The sequence below is a fragment of the Atractosteus spatula genome, chromosome 6 (assembly GCF_055471065.1).
Source record: "Atractosteus spatula isolate fAtrSpa1 chromosome 6, fAtrSpa1.hap1, whole genome shotgun sequence".
NCBI lineage: Eukaryota > Metazoa > Chordata > Actinopteri > Semionotiformes > Lepisosteidae > Atractosteus > Atractosteus spatula.
The window spans coordinates 24,922,106-24,946,556 of NC_142711.1; the positions used below are offsets into that span (position 1 = coordinate 24,922,106).

The 24,451-nt window shown below is 36.0% G+C and overlaps 1 protein-coding gene across 1 annotated transcript in view; it reads left to right on the forward strand.

Annotated features, from left to right (window-relative positions):
• The window catches only part of phlpp1 (PH domain and leucine rich repeat protein phosphatase 1), a 109,890-nt gene that overhangs the window by 52,673 nt on the left and 32,766 nt on the right, over nt 1-24,451 (forward strand). Inside the window, exons 2-4 of the mRNA XM_088919331.1 lie at nt 2,328-2,524; nt 7,497-7,622; nt 19,201-19,367. Coding sequence (XP_088775457.1) covers nt 2,328-2,524; nt 7,497-7,622; nt 19,201-19,367 — 490 coding nt within the window. The remainder of the gene's footprint in view (nt 1-2,327; nt 2,525-7,496; nt 7,623-19,200; nt 19,368-24,451) is intronic.

The window sequence follows — 24,451 nt, forward strand, 5'->3', positions numbered from 1 at the left end:
TTTCTTTGAAAGTTTAAACAATAAACAACTCTGATATTAATGAATAAAAAAATTGACCAATAATACTTATTCAGAACACAGAGGCTAAAACTACATTTAAAATGTCAGATATTTTTCATTATTTCTAGGAAAGACAATAACCAAGCATTCTGAAGAGGGTTTTTCAAAGTAGCTCTCAGCATTCCACCATGCAATACATTGCCCACTTTGTCTTGTGCAAGTTTTTCAATTACTTGAAGGGGTTTTAAGGACCTTCCTGTATTCAGCTGCAAGCTGGCTATACAGACTTGTAGAGTGTAAGCAGTCTGTTTTTCCCATGAGAAGAGCTGTGTGGTTATGACATCACTGAATGAAGTGAGTGTTTATCTGCAGATTTAAATCTTAAGAGTGAAATATGCGACCTGTTAGAAATTAAACATTTTTGTCCAGTGCATCTCAGATCTGTAAAGGAAAATGCATTTTTGGTGCCCATTTTATGTCTGCTTTTAAGGCTGTGTCAGAAACTGGCCTGGCTTCAATGCTGTGAAATGTGCTCTGTATTCGGTGAAAGATACTCTTTTTGCTTGTGAGGTGAAGCTGTAAGCACATGCATTCATTTGTCTTGCCTCTGTGTAAAGCCCTATTTCAAATGCACATTTACCTAGGTAGTGATTAACAGACTTTGAACCCCAAAGTCACTTATTGTATGGTCTCAGGTAAATGAGAACATTTACAAATCATTAGGTGTACATTCCTAAGTATGACTCCAATACACTAGTCTATCACAGGGAGCACATTCACACACACAGGGACCTTTTTAGCAGTGTTAATTAATCTAATCAGGAAACTAGTTGCAATATCACAAAACTGTACTGGCAAGTGTGTTTTGGACTTTTTTTTTTCAAAGAGAAAAATAACCCTTTGAATTAACTAAGTTCTTAAAAAATGCTTTGCTGTAAATTTATTTCATCTTCATTTTTTGCTTTGATTTCCAGCACAAACCAAAGTTTTCTCATCATAAGGCAAGTGATCTGAAGGCACTCCCAGCACTTTTAAGTAATCTAGTATTCATCCTGCTGTGAACAGGGCTCACTCCTGTTGCTAATGATTCCCCTATGTGCTCCGTGCTCATGTGAGTAACCCAGTCAACAGCACTGAAGCTAGTTTCTGTACTCCTGAAGGTATTCACTGGCCCTTGTATGCTTCCCCAGAGCCCAGGTTACAGTTAAATTCAAACTAAAACAATCAGATCTTTGACCAATTGATCATTCTGATGAGTAATGATAGCTATAATGAAGCATTGTCTGACTTACAAAGGAAAATATTTAAATGGCATTATTTTCAAAGAAAATGATCTAGCTTTAGATGTTTTTGCTTCGCAGAAGCTAGTATATCAGATTTGTTTTAGTTCTGTGCTTTTTCCGACTCACACAAATATGCTATATCATTCACAACAAATGAATCGTTGGTGTACCTCCAATGTACCTTGCAGGTTAGAAACTTTAATTCGAGGGCATATGATTAATTTAATGTCCCTCTGTAAAATCAACTTTATTATTGATTTTTAAAATGCAGCAGTACTTGAAAATTATTTATTTTTTTTTAAAGTTTATGTCTAGGTGGAAAGGGGTGAAGCTTAGTAAATCTTTTTCATGTTTTCTATAGATTATGATGCTTAACGTGTATAAGCAGTTACTGGTTGAGTGGCTATATTAACAAGCAGTAAATGGAAATGGCAATACATTTTTCATAGGCGTGAGTAAATGGACGCACGGGAGGAAGAGCAGTTCTGGCTCTGTTGGGTGATAAGCTGTTGATGGAATCAGCGAATCGAGTTGGGCATTTCATAGTACATTTTGCTAAAGCCGCCATGCCGCTGGGCTGTGGAGCAGCGAAGCTGCTCTTCAGGGCTCCAGGCAGCAAGAGGGAAATGCATCCTTACTTAACAATGAGGGGCTGGGTGTTGCTGACAACCATTTCCACAGCCTAAACAAATAGAAAAAATATTATTTTTAAATATCAGAATAAATCATAAACTTGTAAGAGAAGTAGGGTATAGGGGGTGAAGGGGTGTGTTTGAATGCACACACATTTTTTTTCCATTATTATCGGGGGGTGGGGGGGGTTTCAGTGGGGAGAACCCAAAACAGCATTTAAAAAAAAAATTATGTCCGATCTTAGGAGACACAATTTGAATATTTGATATGATTTTGTGGGGGTGCATATCGGTTCTGTTTGGCTTTGACGTCTTGCCAGCGTGCTGGTGTCCAGGACATGGTGTTCTGCTCCACGCTGACGCCTCTGGGCAGCGTCCTGCGCCACACTGATTGTTTGATCTGTGATTCCAGGGAAGCCTCACAGCGTTGAGAGCTCTGAGCGGATCCAGCTCTCGGGGACCTACAACATCCGTAAAGGGAAGATGCAGCTGCCTGTTAACCGCTGGACCAGGAGGCAGGCAATCCTGTGTGGCGCCTGTCTCATTGTGTCTTCAGTCAAGGAAAGCCAGTCAGGGAAGATGCACATCCTGCCTCTGATTGGAGGAAAGGTGCGTTTTTAAGCCTTGATTTTCATTAATGTGTGCTTTTTCACTCATTTCCCTGTCTTTGGTAATTTCCTGTTTTTTAAGCCTACTAGTTCTTCAGCTTTGTCAAAAAAAAATTGTGAACGTCAAATGGTTAATATGGAGTTGCAGAAATTTATTAAAACATGTTTTGTTAAATTCAGGATGTAGTGTATTAATATTTTCTTCCAGACGATCATGTATCTGGCTGAATGACTGATTTTGTCCTGACACTGGTTAGCTTGCAGGCAGCATGGTGGTGCAGTGGTTAACATTGCTGCCTCGCAGCACTGGGGCCCTGGGTTCAATTCCTGGGGTGCTATCTGCATGGAGTTTGTATCTTCTCCCCGTGTTCGTGTGGTTTCCTCTGGGTGCTCCGGTTTCCTCCCACAGTCCAAAGACATACTGGTAGGTTAATTGGCTTCTGGGAAAATTGGCCCTGGTATGAGTGTGTGTGCATTCGTGTCTGTGTGTGCCCTGTGATGGACTGGTGTCCCGTCCAGGGTGAAACCTGCTTTCCTCCCCTTGTTTGCTGGGAAAGGATCTGGATAAATGTGTTAGAAAATGAATAGGTTCTTAGCCTGCTTTCTATGTAATATTATTTTTCAAGTACACAAAGCTCATATTAGACAAAAGCCCTTTTTCCTAACATGAAATATGGCGGCTAGGTAACTCTAGAGGTTGGATTTTTTATATTTTTGTATTTCAGAGTTTAAGAATAATATTATATTACAGTTAAACAGCTTAATGTCTTTTTTAAGACTAGGTAGTATCACCTCTCTTCCTAGTGTAACCTTGACTAAATTAGATCAAGATTAATATTAACTGGCAGTCCAGCACAATATATGTTGAGCCAGTTCTAATGAACCCAGCTCTTTTCTAAATTACTGATTGCTACGTACTCCATTCAAAAAAAAAAACTTCTGACAGAATCTTAATGCTGGCTTGTTCTCTTTCAAAACCTGGCCATCATCATTACAGGAGACAAGATAGACATGTGATCTCTTTATTTTCTAGAAGCTGGTATGAAATATTTACTTATATTTTATATTTAGTATAAACAGCTGTTTTTATAAATATGTGCCCTGTTCTTTAACACAAGTTTTTCCCATGTTTTTGCAAAACAGTGATATGGAACTCCTCATGGGGAGCATAATGCAATCTATAAGGTGACTTGGATATTTTAGTCAATCTCAGGTCTAAAATCGTATTAATGGTTTATATGTTACTCATAATGTACCTTAATTTGCAGATTATCCATGGCTATTAGGTACTATCTTCCTGGGTATAAATGAATCAGTCCATTCTGTCGGAACAAAAACCTTGTTGCTATTATTCATCTCCACAGAGCCCTTACTTACATGTAGGTGTTTTGTTCAGCAGCCAAAACACATTGGTGTTGCTCTAGAATATTTGATGATGTGAATTGGAGCTACAGATTTTTTTTGAGATCTAAAAACTAAATCGGGTATTAGCCAGCACTTTCCACAGCTCAGCTTTGCATCTTGAGATACAGTTAACAAATATTTTGATTTCACTTGTTAAGGAAAATTGTAGGTTTTAATATAAACCCATTTGATTTCTGTTCCAGTGGAAGCAATTGGAAATCCTAGGAAATCCAAGGCATACCCTGGTTAACAAAGAGCTACCATGTTTGTTACAGTGCATAGGGTATTACGTTTTAAGTTATTCATTTTGCTTTTGAAAACAATTAGATGTCAGCTGTGTGTAGAGACCAGTTATCGGAGCAATGCAGGTGCTGTAAAATAAATGTTAAAAAACTCAATCGTTCCTAAGTCACCACAGTGTCATGTCTTACATGTCTCTTGAATAGTAAAAGAATTTAGAAGAATTAACTAACCGCAGGAGCAAGAGAGTAAGTTGGATGAGTGGGAAAGGACAATCACAGTAATAATTACACTGTCATTACTGTGCTGTAATAAACTTTATCACAGTATGATAGTGCTGCATTTCTAGTAGTTATAAAAGAAAGATGTAAAAGTGAGGAAAGTGCACTCAACTTAGAATGAAAAAATGTACTATAATATAGGGTAAGCGATAATACTTTAGCAGTGATCTAATTGTTTTCAGTATTTGCTTATATTAAAAATACTAACTACCAATAAATCACACTATTTCTGAAATTGTTGAAAAATATTACTATGGAAATGCTTATCTCATGATAAGCATTTTCCCCATAAGGTACTAAGTCCCACATCTGAGAATTTGCCATTCACAAAAATGTCAATGTACCTGATCATCAGGAATACTTGCATTTAATAACTGGTTTCTCTGTCCTGTTTTTGTTTCTTTGATTGCTACACTATTCAGTTAAAAATTGTACAGTTTAAATCCCTTTGTATTTTGTTTTTGCTTTCACTCACATGTTAAAAAGTTTTTAATGTTTTTTTTCCTGTTTTATGTTTTCTCCACATAATCAGTTGTCATCAAATGTGCACATAATGGTTTGTGCTCCTATGAAAATGAGTGCACCCCTAATCCCCTTTTCCATAGCAGTTGTTCTCTTCCTATTAGGAAACAGGAGTAGTAATTTGTTGTTTTCAGCCCTAGGGATAAGACGAACTATTTGTGCTCAACACCATACATACTCTTTGATGTGGGTCATTCTTCTTCAGAAACATTGTTTTTTATAAGGGGAGATTCATGTGGTCTACTCGGATGTTTTCAAAAATGTGTAGCATTGAAATTTTTACGGTTCATCAGCATAAAACTAAAGGACTTGATCTTTTTTGGCTGGTGTGCTAAATATCTGCGTCTTGAATTTGTACCTCTAATTTGTATCTTTTACAAATTAAAAAAAATATACTCTACTTTGGAATCCCAATTAGCTCCTAAAGTAAAAATATTATATTTAAGAAGCCCAGAGGGAGTCCAAATTTAGAATCAGGACAGTGGCATAGATAGTTTCAGCTCTCTGAAAGCTAGGTTGAAAAAAAATAAGAGCCGTTCACTGCCCAGTAGTGAAAAAGCTGGCAGTTCTAGTTTTAAGACAACTTAAGCCTTTTTCTGTTGGGTGTTGTTAACTCAAAAATATTGAAGAACAAGAACTTTCCCTATTAATACTTCTGTTACAAATATCCTTTTTTAATTTAGCCATCAAGATTAAATTTGCTGTATTCTTGTGTTTTGTCTCCAGTATCAGATCACCTCTTAATCTGTAGGTTATGACAGAAAGCACCATATTTTTGAGTAACTGTCTTGGTCCTGTCCATTGGTTCAACTAGAGCATGAAGATGAGAGAACACAGAGCCGCACTAAAGCAAACCAGTCCACAACTTTCTTTTTCAACATGAACTTCACTTTTCTTTGCTGATCATACCACTTGTAAAACTGTCCAAAGGCTTAATTTGCATTTCATCCAGCCACAATATTTGGACCCATTTAATCTGGGAGTTAATCAATTTCTATTTGGCAAATTCATCTATTTTATTTTTATGTTGCCATGGAACCCTGCTTCAGAAAGCAAATTTATGAGGTCAGCCTCAGAGACCTCATTCTGTCTGAGAGAAATTGCATTCTGGTGAAAGCAAGTGGTTTTTTTAAAAGATTTTTAAAAACATTTGGACTTAGTCCCCCAAACAACTTTTGTGACTGCACATTTCCTGAAAACTTTGTTATTCTTCTTCTTGGGTGCAGCAAACATCTCATTAGCCTTGAACATCTTCATGATGGACACTTGGGTCAAAACTGAAATAACTTGTGCTGTTTTTATGTAGAGTGATAATATTTTGCTCAGATCTTCAGGCAGTTCTCTGGCTTTCCCCACAACTACGTCTTACTGAGTTTTTTTGCTTATACAGTATGTTCCTCCTCTAATACTTATGTTCTTTCTCTAATTCTTGGTAATAATCTAGATAACGTCCTTAAATTTCTGTAAACTTTGAGGCTTCATAATACTACCATATGATAAAATATATGGAGAATTTGATTTGTAGTATTTCAAACTTTGAGAATTAATTTGAAGATTGTGTAATTAGAAACTTATGTAATCACACACACACACCTGCAACACCAGGGTTGACCTCAAGTTTTTATAATTTGGTTGTAATGTAGAGTTTTTCCAATAGCAACATGTTTTATCTGGGTTTGATATATGAGGGTGTCATTGGGCTATCATGAAGAGCTTTGCTGAGACTCTACACAAGATAATTAAAAAATATATTTTATCAAAAATAACTGCTACCAATATCAGCCACTTTTCTCTGGTGTTTTTGTATGTACATTCTCCTGTTAGAAAACATCAACATTTTTCTGCTAATGGATACTTTTTTTTCATACCTTTCTAGAGAATCCCCCTTCAGACATGTTTTTATGTAAACATGTCTAAAGTAGTGCTACATTTATGGCTTAAAAGCTTAGGGAAGTAACTTTCATTTAATTGAAAGTTGAAAAGGTTAGTGCACTTTGTATCTGAACTTTTGGCCTGTCAGGACTTCTAAGTTCTGTAAATAGCAATGAAAACCTTTTCAGTTATTCTTGTATCACAGGAAGCATTCCTACAATATATGAGCACTGGCTACTATTTTATATAAACAAATTCTGCCGACAAGAGTTAAAGAACTATATACAATTATCTAGTACATCTGTATAAGAAACACATCTATTATTTTTAAATAATCTAACATTGTAATGCTATTGATTCTGTTTGAGCTTAGCATTCATGTTTTTAGACAAGTACTTCATGATATACAAGTAAAATACTGATTAGAAATGGAAGGAATGAAGAAAGGAGCACCAGTAATGAATTTGTTACGTAGGTGAACTAGGTGAACTATGGCTGTGTGATATGCCATTCCTGCTAATTAAAACATGATCATTTCTGGTTATGAGCTCCCTGAGCCTAGGACATCCTCAAAAGACATAAATATGTTGTTTCCTATGTTTGCAATTATAGAATGTAAAGCTTGATGTGCCTTTATTTTTATTTTGTTTGCAGGTAGAAGAAGTGAAAAAACATAACCACTGCCTGGCTTTCAGCTCTTCGGGGCCACAAAGCCAGACCTATTACATCTGTTTTGAAAACTTCACCGAGCACTTACGATGGCAGCGGCAAGCTTCCAAGGTGAGGCTATCGTGAGCTATGCTTCTTCTGTGAAAATTAGATTGCTCTGTGCGAGCAGCAAATGTAATTGTACCTTCTGCTAAAGACGACCCCCCCCCCCTGCCACAGCCTGGCAGCGTGGATTGTCATTGTGTGCTTGTTCAGCAGTTGAAACATCAGAAAATTACAGTAGGTCATGAGACTGAATATGTAGTCTTCCTCTCTTGTGATATTTTCTTGATTTGGTGTGCAGTTACTTTCACTCTTGGGGGTTGATATTTCTTTTGCCTTATTTTGTCTGACACATTTTAATGACCTTTAGATTGTTGACTTTCATTTCATCTCTGGATACCGAGGTGAAATGTGTGGGAAGCTGCTGTGTGCAGTGATGCACTCTTCTAATTGCCCTCATTTTGCATTAGGTGTCTTACTAAGGGCCAGTTGTATCGAATTCATATGTATACATTTGTATTAGCACACTATTAGGGCCTTTTTCTTGAGAAAATTCCTCCCTTTCCATAAGCTTGCTATTACTGAATGAGCAATTTGGCACATGAAAGCCTAAAGCAGCTTAATGTTCATACATTGCTGGCTGAGGTATTTTTAACATTAACATAAACTACTGGTAAATTCCACTGCTGATCTGAAAAAAATAAAATCTCATATCACATTTCAAATTCAAAATGTAACCATAATTTGTTCTCAGGGTAATTAAAATTAGACAGGGGTATTGTTTCACCAAAATTGAAATGGTTCCCATGGGTCTGTTTAGTAATTTGTGCTCCCCAGTAAGAAATAAAGGAATTGTAATTTTAATGCATATTGTTTGAGCCAAGGGGTATAAACCTGAATTTTTTATATAATAGTAGCTTAAATATTTAATGTCCTTTATTTTCTGCTGGCATGAATACCATTAGTATTTGTTGGAGAACTCCAAAAAATTAAGAGTTGTAGAAATATTTGCACATTGTCATAAATGAGTTATTTCATAACAATATGATAGTGTCACTATAAAAAAGTAGGTATTTTTATCAAATACATATAGCTACAACAAATTATTACACTTTATATACGAGTGAGTAAAATAGAGTTTTATACACATGTTCATAAAGTTGTGAGTAAAAAGGTAAGCACTTTCAAAGCAAATGGGTTCTTGCTTCTTTTTCTGTTTGGAACAATTTGATCATTAAAGGTGTAAATGTTGCTCTTCTTATATTTTCTAAATTCAGTTATGAAGTTAAAATAGACACCAGATGTGGCTAGGTCAAGGAAAATGAAGAAAAATATATTCTTTGAAATATTTTTGAAAGTCATGAAAAAATAATAGCGGAATTGCTGAGGTGTCATTATGTGGAAAACACAATTATTCTAACAGATTGAGTCTGCTAACGTTTACACTTACGAGCAATCTGTTTAAGTGTGTGGTAAATTACACTGAAAAAGCAGAACAATAAATTAGTCATGAGGGTGACGATAAAATTACACTGAAAATATTAGTTGTTGAAAGTTCTGTAATAGAAAATGACCTAGTGCATGAAGATTGTAGGAACACAGTGTCCAATGACAGCAAAATAAGGGAAGAAAGGTGCAAAACTATTTCACCCATGGTCCTTTTTCACTAGCTGTTTAAACAATTATATGTGAAGTTTGTACATAGTGGTAATTACTCTTTCATGTAAGTTATTACCTGGAAGCCTAACGTCTCAGCAGATCCTGAGTTTTCCATACACAGCAATAAGTAGAAGTACTTTTCTGTTTAATGTTTTAATAATTTAAGATTTTAATTTGCCATTATTTGGCAAATTATTAGACACAGCACCCTTTACAATAAAAAATTATATATTTTTATCTTTTTGTGCAGGTAGACTATAATGTTTGTATTTGATATTTTGTTGTGTTCAGTAATTTAAACTTCAGAAAGTAGTACAAGTTTTCTTATAGTAAATAAAAGTGTGCAAGTAAACATGAAAACATAACAGATCACATTTCCTTAAATTCTAAGTTCCAAGTGTTTTGTGTTTTTCTGCATTGTGTTGTGCAGATTTTCCTTACTGGAACACTGTAGACTAACATGCCCTGGGGCTGCCAGTGTCTCTGGCCTATATGTGGTCAACAGCTTTATTCTAAGACATTTAGGCCACGTAGCAATCCTGTGAACTGGCTTTCAAAAATTGCTTTGACGACCTCTTGCAAACCAAGGATATGGGGTTTCCAAATACCTATAACAATCTGCGATGATATGTATAAGGTACCATTGGAGAGCACAACCAGACATGACTGAATGACCCAAACCTAAGACCAACCATTACACACATTTCCACACTGGACAAGTTTATGACAAGTTTTACTCCAAGAGAGGAATATCTTCCTCCACTATCAGTCCTACAATCTATTTATTGCACTCTGTTTTATTTGTTGCTTTTTGTCACTTTAATGATTATTATCATCATATTTCTGTAGTGTACTTAGATATATTCCTGTTTCAATGGAATTACAATAAAAAAGCCATGTCTTTAAATAAAAACAATTGTTGTCATTTTGCAAACTGTTGGTTTGATTTGAGCTCTTTTAGCTTATTGAAAAGTATCATGTAGTAATAGTTATAAAATCTACACAATTGTAAAAGAAATCATTAAAATAATGAACCATTAAACAGTATTAGAAGGCAACTTGAGTGTAAAAGTAACCACATAATGAGACCAATAAAGTTCTACTTTAAAAGAGGACTTTTGCTTGCAGTTACTCTTGCCAACCCAAGTAGGACAAGTCAGGAAACCTATTTTCTATATTTTCTCTCGGACAACCTTGTCATCTAACTGCAACACTGCCCTAAGGACAACTCAGAATAGAAGCTTTGAGATGGGCTGGATTAGAAACCATCGCCTAAATATTACTAAATTGTTTCAAGGACTGAAACATATCCACTGTTGACTCTCGTGAACTACAGCTTAATGTTCCTCATGCAGTTTAACAATACACTTCTTACAGTACCAAAGTAATGAGAACTGCCAGTGAGGTTGTTCTGAGTCATTGTTCCTCGCTTGCTATGAATATAGGTATTGGTAATATAATTGAATTCTGATAGAATTACGCAACTTGCATCACTATTTTAATATATTTTTTGTTTATATATTGCTGAAAGCCATTATCTTATAGCTCATATGTACACAAAAAATGAAATCACAACCTCGTCACAGTTATGTATTGTCACTTCATGTTCACTCAGGACTAGAGCAAAATAGTCTCCTTCTGATATATACCATCCATTGTTTCTGAGATGCATAGAAAAAACTCTCTTTGAACCTCACTGTTAAACGGCATAAGCAGTGTTACAAAATGAAGATCAAAAGTCTATCCAGTTGAATGTACTTTAGAAATCGATCATGACACAGCACTTTTAATACTGGTAAATCTTTCACTGCGTATTTGTGATGCTTTTGAAGATAAAAGGCTACTGGCAGGCATGGACTGTGACCAAGGTGACCTTAAGGAATAAGTAACCTGGGTGAACTGTTGTAGGGAAAATCTGAGACTTTGGTGTCAATAAATAAACAGCTCCTAGAATTATGACAGGCTGGCAGGTTTCTGTGCTGTATATCAGGAGCGGACAATAATACCTCTGGCAACAAGGTGTTCTGAAAATGTGCTCTTCGGGTACCAAGTTGCACGACAGTGACCATCAGAATTAGCTGTGCACTATTTAATCTGCCTGAGATTGTGGTTTCGCTACAGTAGCACCAGTTTATCCTTCAGGAGATCTTATGTGCATCCCTGAAAATTATGTCAATAAATGGAAGCCTTTGGCATATTTACTTCACTACAATTTTCTTCTGGTGCATTAGTTATTACGGCAGTGGAAGTGAAACTTAATTGTGGGTTCTTATGTCAGCAGAGCCTTGGAACACTCATCTGTTTCTGTTTTGCTGTGTCGTTATTTTGAGTCAGGTCTATATCAAAAGACTGTTAATAGATTAGAGAAGCATAGTGGTCTGAAATTTGTGGGATTAATTTATGAAATCTAGAAATGCTTAAAATCCATTTCTGAGCAACACTATGCTTTTAGTATTGTATGGCCTGCTTTTGCCAGGAGCCATATCACCCTGCAACTCCCAAATGGCAACCAACTGAAGCTAAGAAGGTCAGTACCTGGATGGGAGACCTCCTGGAAAAGCTAAGGTTGTTGCTGGAAGTGGTGTTATTGGGGCTAGTAGGGGGTGCTCACCCTGCAATTTGTGTGGGTCTGGGGACACTATACTGTAAAAAGGTGCAGTCCTTCAGATGAGGTGTAAAACCAAAGTCCTGAATCTCTGTGGTCATTAAAAATTCCAGGGTGTTTCTTGAAAAGAGTAGGGGTGTTATTGTGGCGTCCTGGCCAAATTTCCCATTAGTCTTTATCAAGCATGGCCTCCTAATAATCCCCATCTATGAACTGGCTTCATCACTCTGTTCTCCTCCACACTGATAGCTGGTGCACTATGGCTGCCGTCACCATCCAGGTGGGGCTGCACATTGGTGGTGGTGGAGGGGAGTCCCCATTACCTGTAAAGCGCTTTGAGTGGAGTGTCCAGAAAAGCGCTATATAAGTGTAAGCAATTATTATTGTTTTTATTATTATTTCCCACTCTAGATTTAAATCAATTGGTCAAATTATTTTATACTTCTTTCTCAAAAGTATTGTTACTAGAAATCACAGACATCTTACACAAGGAATTTTTTTGTTCTGTCAATGGCTTTTTTTGTGCTAATTTAGAATTTTGGGCTGTTTCCCTTCTCTCGGGTCACACTGCAACATGGGGAAGAATGAGTAAGTGTAGGCAGTCGCAGTAAGTTAGTGACATAATCTGGGTTCGAACCTGTGATGCTTAATTCATAAAACTCAGCCTGCCAAATGAGCCACTCAGGAGCCATCAGTCACAATCAGTTTTAACTTGATATAAATTAATATTTACTTCTGATTTTTTTTTATTTCTGTCATGTTGCCTCTGAACTTTTTGTGATGCATACTATTTTAAAATACACAGAAATAGTTATGAGGATCAATAACCTGAGGTGTTTGATGAAGTTATTGCATTATTCCTTACTGTCTGTACTACCACTCACACACTGCTGAAAACAATGTCATGTCTCTCACAATATATTTAAATGTCTATCCAGGTTAATTATTGGTTTTCAATAACTATGTATACAGTTGTTAGTTTTCTTTTTCAGTCTTGTGCTTTTGCTTGACAGTCTTCAGTCTGCTGATGATGTTTAGCTTTTGGATTCTAAGAACATTAATCATCTTTCAGTGTTAAATAAAACTATCTTCAATTGTTTATTTATGAATGCTGTTATCCAGAGACGAATCGCAAAAGACAGGCCTTTGAGCTTGTTTATGATTTTTGTCTCCTAGTAGTTTATAATACAAAAGATGACTGAATGTGACAGATATAAAGCTGCCCAAAGAATTTTGTCAAGCATGACGAATTTTATTTCAGGGAGGTGCTGCTTGTTATCTGTCTGGCAGATTGAAAATTAGTACTTTTTAAAATGAAAACAGTATCTGGTTAGGACAAAGTATTCAGATGAATTCCCATGACACAACTACATTGTGTGAATTTTAAGTCTTTGTTATGCTATTCAATAGTATTAAAATGGTACATTGTAATAAAATGTCAAAACGTGTCCTAGCAGTTCATAGCTGCCATATTGCATGTTTCTGTCTAGTATGAATATGCATTTCAATTGTACAGTACTGTGAAGGACATCTGACAGAGGTAGACGGTAACTGCAGATTGAAATCCTGCATTTCTAAAACTTTAACAATATATTCATTTCCTTAGTCTGTGATATTTCCTCACCTATGCCTCTGTCTGTAATTTTAAAGTTGAATAGCTTTTTTGGTAGTTAAATTGTTTTCAGTGTTTTCTGTTAACGTTCATTCACAGAAATAAAACAGTACAATTAACAAATGCACAAATGCAGAAACTAGGTAGGATATAGAATACCGAAGCCCTGTTTTAGCTGTGAGCACTTTAAACTACACCTTGGTATTAACATTTATATTTATTGACCTTGCACAGATCTATACTCTTGCCGGCTTTGCATAAAGTTACAAATACAGGCATTTCTGCTATAACATGATAGTTGTGTTCCCGGATAATACAGTGTTATAGACAGTCACGTTTATAGAAACGTAAGGGATTAAGGAGTATAGATTTCATATTCTGAATAATGAAGGTAATTTTTCTAGAGTAATTGGTCATATTATTGATATGTGACTGTATAATGTCTGCATAAAATGTGTTTTTATGATCATTTTAAACAGAACAAAGTAAAATACACAAAATGAGACATAATACGCATTGGTATTTACATTGCTAAACAAGGAGAAATTTTGCAGAGGAGGAGGGCGAGACAACATTATTCATGAGAAAAATTAACAATACACAATGCTGGAATTTTTTAACTTGCCATAAAAAAACATAGAATCAACTTAAACAATGTTCTTAAAGAATGGAAATATAGTAGCTGAGCACAGACTCAAAACTTTGTTGCATATGCAGGCTGGACAAAGATAGATGCCAGTGAGAGAATATGCCACCATCCCAAGTGTGCATGACTTGTTTCAGTATACATCAGTCGCATTATAGCCAACATGCACCCACGTTATGGAAAAAACATTCCTTAATAAATCAATCTCGTTACAGTCAATTTGCGTTATAAACACACATTATAGCAGAAAAAACTCCTAGTCTTTTTGCATCTGTTTAAACCCAGTCCTCATTGTTACTCTACAAAACCACAACATTTTGTTATTTTGTAGCATCATCACTGTGAAAGTGAACGCAGACTGATTGAATATGTATTTTCTGATTTTAAAAGCCATCTGGATTGGGATCTGGTAGGTTTACAGTTTGAAGCAAACTGTGGGGGAAAAAATCAAAGCTGTATAGTGTAGGAGTTGTGTGAATTTACTGGCACAATTTATTAATTGTTATTGTATGAGCTATTCTTGGCTATTGGGAATCAGTTGACACAATAACAAGCAGACTACACATGGATCCAAAATAAAAGGAATACATTTATTAATACTTTTAACATACAAACAGAATCCATGAAACAGTCTGCCTACATACAAAAGGCAGATTGTTCACATGAGGGTTAGCAAGAAATAACAAATATCAAGGTTAAGAAGTGATAAAACAAATACAATCAATATGCATTTTGGATACCATCGGTTATACTAAATCATTAATCAGTCGTGTTAAACATTCACAACAATCGGATACTTTTAAGTAAATACTATTACTTAGATTAATTTATTTGCAATCAAATACAGCATGTTAAGATAACAATTGAATTCTCAAGACCGATAATGTTGAATAATGAATTGAACTCATTCATGACAGTGGACTTTGTAACTCCTGCAATGAAGGAAAAAGAACAGCTGACGGGGTCTGCAGAGGTGAAGTCCAAACTGTTTTCTGCTGGCCCAATGCCATCCATTTCTGGTGCAGTTCAGAATGTTGCAGAGAATGAAAGTTCTGCCTTAGTCTCAAGCTGATAGTTGAACCTCCTGGTTAGTTAGCATTGAGTTGAATCAGGATAACGTTCATGCACAAGGGTCACTACTTGTTCAAGACAAGTCACTAATTGGGGAGCAACTCGACTCCTGGTGTGGTGGCTTCTTCTGAAGAATGAAATATTCAGGCGTGTTGCTGAAAGTCGACATTTGTATTGCTCTGGTGATCAAACAGATGCATGGTGGTAGCTAGCTTCTAGCAAAGTCTTGCTGTTGGCTAGACCTCGGACAGAATTCTTTCTTATCTAGGGGCTTTCTCCTAGTTTGGCGCTTAGAGCGAAAGTTTAAGTACCATGGCTTAGACAACAGTAGTTGCAGTCATATGGTTTTGTGGAAGTCAGTTCAGCAGGGAGAAGCGAATTGTTAGAGCCATGAAATGCTTTTAAGTGGGGAAAATACCAAAAACGTTGGTAATTGGCCGAGAGGTCATCAGGTGGAGTGGGCCTTTGTACTCTACAGGTCCCTGATTAGTCATCTTTTAGATAATTGACCATGCTCTGAGACTTTAAGACTATTGTCCAGATGTGCCTGTGGCTCTTTGCTAGACATCCAGGCAGCCGGAGTGGGCATCCATCATGGGAAGCACTGTCCTGGGTCGTGTCACTGCCCCTGAGAGATGCTCTTTATCAAACAAGCTCACCTTTCCTGCGTTTCGGCATGCAAGGGTCAGTAGGCTATTCTGTGGCTCAATCAAACCCACAAGAACGATTAATTCCATGTCTTATTAATAAACACTGCTGCTAGAATACTATATGAAACATTTTATTACATACACCATTCTGGTACAAGACTAATTTACGGTTTTCCTGGAATCATGTAGTGTTTGACATTTCACAGATTCAGATATGAGTATTTTCATGCAGTGTTTTGTAAGGGTAGTGCTACAGAATTGCTCATTGCCATGTTTCTAACAAAACTTTATATTCCCTTGTGATAGAGATAATGCTTAATTAAGATTTAATAACCTTTATTTAAAGGTTATTAATTGCACATTTAAATGCGATACCAGCAGGTTGAATTATACCTTATAGCATTTTCTAGCTGTCATTTTAATTTTGATTAACATGTAAAATTACGCTTTACAGAAAGAATATTTTAATAGAAAGAATATAAGTTTTGAAAAGTCAGTTCCTGAGTTTTTACATGATAATTGTTACATGCTCTATGCCAGCTGCTTTTTTGAAAGTATTTCTGCATTTCACTAATCCACGCTAGTAGAGGTTGTTGTGGAAGTCTGAATCTCTTCAATATTTTTAGAAAACTGGATATTTTGCAACAATTTAATAATAATTTAAAATCCATAACTGATTAACCTTTTTCAGTAAATGAGTACACTAAATGTAAGTGAAATTGTTAGGCAAAGCAGTAATATCTTAAAAGACCTACAACAAGAATGAATTCCAAAAATACACAATTGTATTCTAGCCAGAAGGATTGTATCTATGGGAAATTGTTGAATAATTACTATTGCATTCCACTTTATTAAGTCACATGAATGCTTTAATGTACAAAACAACAGCAGTGCTGATTAGTTTAAGCAAGACCTTGAAATGGTTGTAAGACATTTACTGCTTTCCACCTTAATATTTAAAGAAGGACCTATATCTTGTAGTACTTATAGAATTAATGTAGTCTAATGTAATAAAAACAGGAACATATGTACACAGAAAGAAGTGGTTATCATGGAAGATTTTAATTTTCCTCACATTACAAGAGAGGCATCGCCAGCTACAACTGCAGTGGTAGACATGGCTGTATACATGGATTTACATGTTGTTTATCTGTATTTACACAAAGGGTTTAGAGGAGTCTGGAATAAGCTACCTAACCATGTTTTTGAAGCATACGCCTGACTTTTTTCAAGAAAGGATTGGACAAGATTAATCAATGATTTAGTTAGTAGCACATCTGACCAGTTATGTGTATTGAATGGCCTCATCTCATCTGTGATCTTTGTGTTCTTACATATTTTGTTTCACCACCAAATCTGGACCTGAAGGGGTTTTTAAGAAGCATTTCCGGAAACTACCAAAGCAGGCAACAGTATTCAGCAGTATATCTACTACTATGTAAAATGACATGTTTCTGTGAACTTTCTGCTATATTAACAAATAACATCTTCAATTATTCTTTAGCATGTCAAAAGGGTCCTGACCACTAAGGGCATTTTTTATCTTTTATTTTTATTTTGTATCTTTTGGGCATTTTAGAATTCAGGTAATAAAAGGTACAAAGGTAAAAATTCATTAAATGAAAAGTAGCATTTTAGTCTGAGACAAGCAGTGTTTAAGATTATCAACATAGCTAGGCCTTTCTTCTACTTGGTGTAGATTAATAAAAGCCCTTGATAATTTCCTGATAATTGCTGAGATTAATGTGGAGCTTGGTTTATATAAATTGGGTCTAAAGGGTAGCTAAAGGTCACACAGAGTCATTGGCTTATTTAGTTTTAGCCCCAGTTTGGTATTGTATTAATCTTTTTTTCTGACATTTGTCTGCCCTTGTCTCCAAGAGGCAGTGGTCACTATAGTTTGGAAGCTTTCTTTCTCGTGAACAAATACATGAAGGTTTCAGTTATGTTTTTTGTTTGTGAAATTAAGTTTAGTGCACTACAATATTTTCTATTAATATCAAATGATAAAGTGTTATAAGGATAATAATCTTTATTTTTTGTATTGTTCCACTCATTCATTTAAGTCATTTTTGTACTAAATGTGAGTTTTATGTGACATTTTATGAACGAAAGTGCTTTTATAGAACCTTCTTAGAGCTGAACGTGATGCAATTTCTGACTTGTTGGTTGCATATGTATGCAACGTCATTTTATGTTTCATAATCATTATATAGCCTACTCTGTTGAGTAAATTTAACACAAATGTTAAGAATGTAGTTGACGAATGAAAAAATGACGAATGTAATTCTCACAGGGGATACACAAAATATTTAATAGAAAAAAAAAACAAATGACTCCCAAATAACGTCAGGGAGTGTTCCTCGGTAGTGTTCCTGGCATGCTTTCTGTGGAGCCTGATTTGTCTCCCTGTGGGAATTTGCTCACTCTTTAATCTGGTAATTAATGATCATTATAATCGTCGTGTTTCACACTGGGTGAGTGCTTAAACAGAGCATGATACAGAGACCTCTGAGTAGGCGAAGGAAATAGCAACTGCAACACAATTATTGAACCATATTTTACATGTGTTCATGATTAATATTACTGTTAACAACAGTTAGGTGAAGCCTGCAGTACTATCAATTTTCCATTCACCACTGATACTGTAGTATCCTGTAGCTGCACCAGTCCCTTCTCTTTATACAACGTGTGTAACAATCACCTATGTAAAATTGTTTTTTTTTTAGTTTCCAGTGAAGATCCCAAATGTTCAGGATGCCATTGCTGTGCATTTTTTAGAAATATAACTTTCAGACAAGTCAGGTTTGGAGCGTTAGATTTGTTGCATTTGTCATTCTCATTCAATGACAAAACTTAATGGCAATGAACCAAATTCCCATGAAATTCCATTTAAAGAGTTCTTGGTTTATTTGCTGCGTTCTTTCATAAGTTAATGTTTTATTACATGGATAATATGACAAGAACAGCATACAGGCAGCTTTCTTTTAATGTTTGTAGTGTAAAACATGGAAGTCAAATTTGTGTTTGCACTCGATATCTTTCAGATATGCATTTGAGCATATGAATGAAACATTTGTAAACTGCTTCCTTATCTGCCTTTATCCTTTCTAGATTATACAACTTGTTTGTGTTTATGTCAGTAAATCTCTCAGAAATGTGGCCAGACTGGATTTTAAATACTAATTACGTCTAGCTGTCACCCTTTACGACAGATGACAAGTCAAGACTTATTTCACAAGGACGTTCCTAAGGTCTTAGCCAATTGTTTTAGGAATAATGGGGAAACTTTAAAAAGATTGTGGCTATTTTCTGTGATAGTGTTCTTATTTAGAGTAGTGATTTTTCACTTCTTGAAAGTTCTCTCCCTATCTCTGAATCTTCCTTTCTTTTTATGATTTCAGATTGTGTCCCAGCGGATAAGCTCCGTTGACTTGTCCTGCTGTAGCCTTGAGCACCTGCCTGCCAATCTCTTCTACAGCCAAGACCTGACGCACCTCAACCTCAAGCAGAACTTCTTAAGGCACAGCCTGGGCCCAGTGGCCAGCAGAGGCCTAAGTGAACTGCAGAGGTAACAAAGGATTTTTTCTGTCCTGTCTGTCACACGCATCCCATGACTTGTAATCTGGGAAGGAGGGGGGCTGGTGAAGGGAGGGTCGGAAAAGATTGACGCTGGTCTAGAAATAGGAGAGATTCTATTATCCTTCAGCTCACACACAAGGCACCATCTGGTGCTTGTGCAAGTAAGGAAGAGAGGGATGATTGGGAGTGGATGATTAAAAGGAAGCACAGTTCTGTGTCATTCTTTCGTTGGATTCAGGTTTTCTTGGGTGACCCTGAGGTTGTGATGAACGAAATTTCTGCCAGTTAAAATTTGGGTGGTTCTTGACTGAGCACAGTGTCGGAACTGTCAGCAACATCACCTACTTTTTTTAATTCTGTTCACATGCTTTCTTTTTTAATCAGGAGTTTTTGGCCTGACTGCAAAAATCCTTGTGTATGTGACTGTCACAGATGATGATTTGTGTTTTCATTACTCACTAAGGACTGTTGGAAGCCATGGGAGATTAAATCTGTGAAATTGTATTTGGCCTTTGAGCATTTTTAAGACGCTTTATTTCAAGCATTGCAGGCCCCTTGTGATGTGGGTTTTTGGTTTGATTGTAATATGTCTCTTGCCAATACCTCTTGAAGACATTATGCCTGCCACCTGTTAAGTTTATATTATAACTGTAGATAAGGATTTTTTTGCCTTTTTTTTGTTTTTTTGATCAACCTCTCACTTGTTAAATATAATAGGAGTCATTATTCTTATTAAATATATTGATTAGTCTCTAAGGAAAACAAAACCAGTAAGAGGAAAACCCAGCAATATGTTCTTAAATTGGTCAAGTCTTTGCTTGTATGGTATAACTGGCTTTTTTTTGGGTTTGTTATATTTTAATGTAAATATAAAAAATCTAACTTTTAGAACTAGGAATTAATGTTCACTGCTAATGAAAATTCAGACTTACCGTTTAAATATGTGTTTGGTAATAGGAAGTTAGCTTCCACTCTAATTTAAGCATATGTGGGTTCTCAGTGAATGTTGTCTCTTTTGACGATATCTGTTGTTTCCTGTTTGCTCCAGGAAATGTTTTTTTTTTCCATAAAGTCCTTTTCATAGGTAGTCTCTTCACGTTTAGCATTTCCTTTTCTATATTTATAGTTTGTTTTTGCAACCTGTACATAATAGCTTGTAGTTGTCTAACTTCAACATGTACCAAATGCTTGCTCAGTTTTGAATTTTATCTGAATTCAGATTTCATTTTGCTTCTTCTTTAGAGTTTGCTCATCTTTTTATTTTGGAATTGTCTACAAACGTAACTAATTTACTAACTATACCATAATCTAGATCATTGAAATGAAGAAGATGATGAAGAACAGCGTTTCTATTACAGATCCCTGTGTTACTCCACTAATTATATCATTCCAGCTGTTGAGCATTAATTCTTATCTGTACTTCATTTTCTATCCATTAACCAGTTCTCAGTCCAGATACACACATTTCCCTGAATGCGTCCTGCCTGTAATTTTAAGAATGAATCTTTTATGAGAAACTTTCTCAAAAGCCTTCTGAAAAATTGAGTTTCTGATGCCATATGCTCTGTGTGTACCCATTTCTGCTGTTGCTGGTTCAAAAAATAGTAACAAGTCAGTTAAACAAGACTTACCTTTTGTAAATCTTTATAGAAAAATAATATTTCCATCTAGATGATCCTCTGATTTAATTCTACTAATTCTTTATATAACCTCACAAGCAATATAGAAGTACCACTTTTTCATGTGTAATTATTGTTTCCCTTTTTATGGATGGGCACTCCATTAGTAATTCCCAAGCCCATGGCTACTGCCCCAGTCCTAAATGCCTGTCAGAAGAGATGAACATCACACAATGCTGTAATAACCATTGCTGATGCATTAAAATAAAGTGAGCTCAAGAAGTGGTGCTTTTTTACATTTGATTTGGAGGGATCTAAGCAGAAGGTTGTTACATGATGAAATAGCTTTTGCAACAAAAGAATTTAAAAAAAGACAAGCAGCTATTGTATGTACAGTATGTGCAACCCCTGTAACCAAATGAAATACAGTGGTGATGTAAGAAGACATATGAGACTGTGCAAACTGGCTTCCAGGCTGTAGGACAGAAAAAAGATCCCAACTAGTCATGGGTGAGCCTTGAATCAAAGCCTAAATCTGAAAGTCATGGGACATTTGGACATTGAGGTAGAATGACATATGGAGTGTGCAGTTCAAAGGAAAAGTTATTTTAAAATTGCAACTGTGCAATTTAAAATCACATAATGTGCAATGAAAACTTTGAGATATTACAATGTGCCACAAGTTGAAAGTTTGGGAAGCACTGCCTTTCTGGAGAGCTCTTCTATTGTTCTTTATTACAGGACTTTTGGTAGTTTGTAGTTTCCCAAGTTTGTGTACTGCCTGATCCGTCCTATTGGAACTAAATATGATCTTCAGTTGTTACTGTGCCATTGACAAAAGAGGCAAGCCTATTTGTTTAGTGTAACTTAACCAGGAAGCCTCACTTGCTGAAAAATCCAAAATTGTTTCCCACTTGCATCTCTAATAGATGTTTAAGGGAAGATTTAACACTGGCTTTCTCTAGGATCTGCTGCCAGGAGAAAAAAAATGAACTCCAGCTGAACTCTTGATTCACATTATCTTTCTTAAAGTATTTTTTAAGGAAAACCTAAGCTTTGTATTTTGAGAACAGAGATGTAACTTTTCCTGTTTTTTTTTCTTTAAAACTTCAAACCAACAATAATAAAAGCCTCAAAGAAACACAGTGATTCAGTGGAAGAGAGAATATTTTTAGTTCCCATGAGAGAAGCATATTTAACTAACGGTTCTACCCACAGTGTTCTAGGAGTAGAAAATTGAACTTTTAAGGATAGTTACATTGTTTCATATGGAACTTAGATAGATTCTCTTATATATGGCATTAGATTGAGAAAAGTTCTATTGTTACTCTGCTGTTGGTTTTGCTTCTTGTATTTTCTTTTCCTTCTTATCAATTATGTATTGAAGTGCTGTATGTTAGAAAGATTAGAGCAGAAAACAGCAGAGCACAGAGAATTAAAGCAAGACCTGGCCAATTAAAAAGAAATAATTTTATATTGATACTGTTCAGTAAAAAGGTTACTCATTAAGGTGCTGACTCACATTAATTCACCTCAGCAGACCATTAAATTGTCAGAAAATCTTATAAAAAAAACTGTACATTGGTTTTGTTTTTCTCAAGTTTTTCCTTTTTTGTAGAATAACATGCGTACAGTCCAAACATGAGAGGATGTCAAATGAATTAATATTGTAAATGGAGACTCACAGTGAGTTTGTACAGAAAGGCCTTTTATGTGTCCTCTGAAGTCTTACAGAGAGCTTGATCACAGACATCACTGTGCATTTGTGGGTTGATGAGGAAACCCAAAAGCTGAGCATGGCATGAACTTCACCCTATTCAGATTCTTGAAAGAATGTTTTGTTGATGTCTAGTAGCTAGCTGAGACAAAATGTGAATGGTTGATCAGTGAGAGTAAAAAGATTGTAAAATGCAAAGTAATAGACAATGTTTGATATCCATGTTTTTTTTTGTCGAACTTGGTGTGTATGAAGTCTCATTACTGTACCTGCCTTATCCGGCCTTTTGTTTGATGCATTTTTAGTTTTAGTTTTCCTGAACATATTGAAGGTGCTACACCTTGAACATTCATACCAAGAGATTTCATGGAAAAAGAAGCATGATTATTTTACAAGGATTTCCCACTTTTACAAATTTGTCAGTGACTAAGTTACATGACTGCCTGTCTATAGATATAGCAGCATGAAAAATGCTGTCAGCAGCTATTTAATGGCAGAGCTAGGGGAATAAACATGAAGCCTCCGGATGTTTTGATCTGTGATTAATTTGCTTGGGCTAGTTATTGACATAGACTGACAGTGAGTGACAATCTGTTAATAGACTTAATACTATAAAGCTTTAATGTTTGGTGCTAGTACAACTGAATTGATTGTGTAGTTGATTTAGTAATTGGAAAAAAATACTATCTTATGGTAAACAAAATTATTGTTATGACTTTTGTCCTGCGGCATCTCTTGGCTAGCGGTTGCCATTCTCACGAGACCTCACAATTTTTCAGGGCTGGCTGCACTGACTGGATCACCTTCTGGTGATCACCCTAAATGATTAATTATCCAATTTATTATTTAATTCTTGTTTCTCTGTTTAATGCTGGGGGAACGCAGTGGCGCTTAGTCATTACTCATTTCAGTTTGTCCTGTTTGCACTACTTGTTTCTGGTCTCCGATTTGTCAGCAGATGCCTCAGCAGCTTTTCGGGGTGGTCATCTCACCCTGAAATCCTAAGTCCGTTTGTACCCCTTTCCTTGGTTCTTGATGCCAGGATTCTGCTCTGAAGTCCAAAACCCATTCTCCCTCAGGGCTTGGCAACAGGATTCTGTTGCTCCGAAGTCCTGGCTGCCCAATTCCTGGCAATGGGCTGATTCACCTGGGTTTAGATCTCTGAGTTTGTCATCGACTACCTTGGTGACCCAATGCTGAAGCAGTGTACTCTATCTCCAGCTCAGGACCACACTCTGCACTGCAGTGTTCCATTCCAGTCTGCACGAAGGCTCCTGGCCTCTGCCCTGGAATCCTGGACTTCTTTCTGCTGGCCTCCTTCTCCTGCGGTTCCATTCCACTTTCAGGAGGCAGCTTCTGTTAATGATTAATTATCCAATTAATTAGGATTTACTGGTGAATCTGTTTTTTGAATTCTTAATTTATAATGCATTTTTAATAAATTATAATGCAATTGTGTGAGAACAACCTAATATGTAATTTTTTAGTTCATAGTAAGATTCCTCAAGAACAGAGTAGAGGGACAAAATCTATATTTGCCTACAGATTAAAACCTGAGTTTTGTAGCCAGATTTCAGACAGCTTTTGTGTTGATTAAAATATTAAGGTGCTCACAAGTGAAGGGTTTTATTCCATATTGTAGTTGGTGTAAATCTTGTAGTATATTATTTAGATTGTAAGTGTTGTGGGAGAGCTTTGCCTGTGAAGCGCAGGAGTTGCATTCAGTCCAGTGATTCT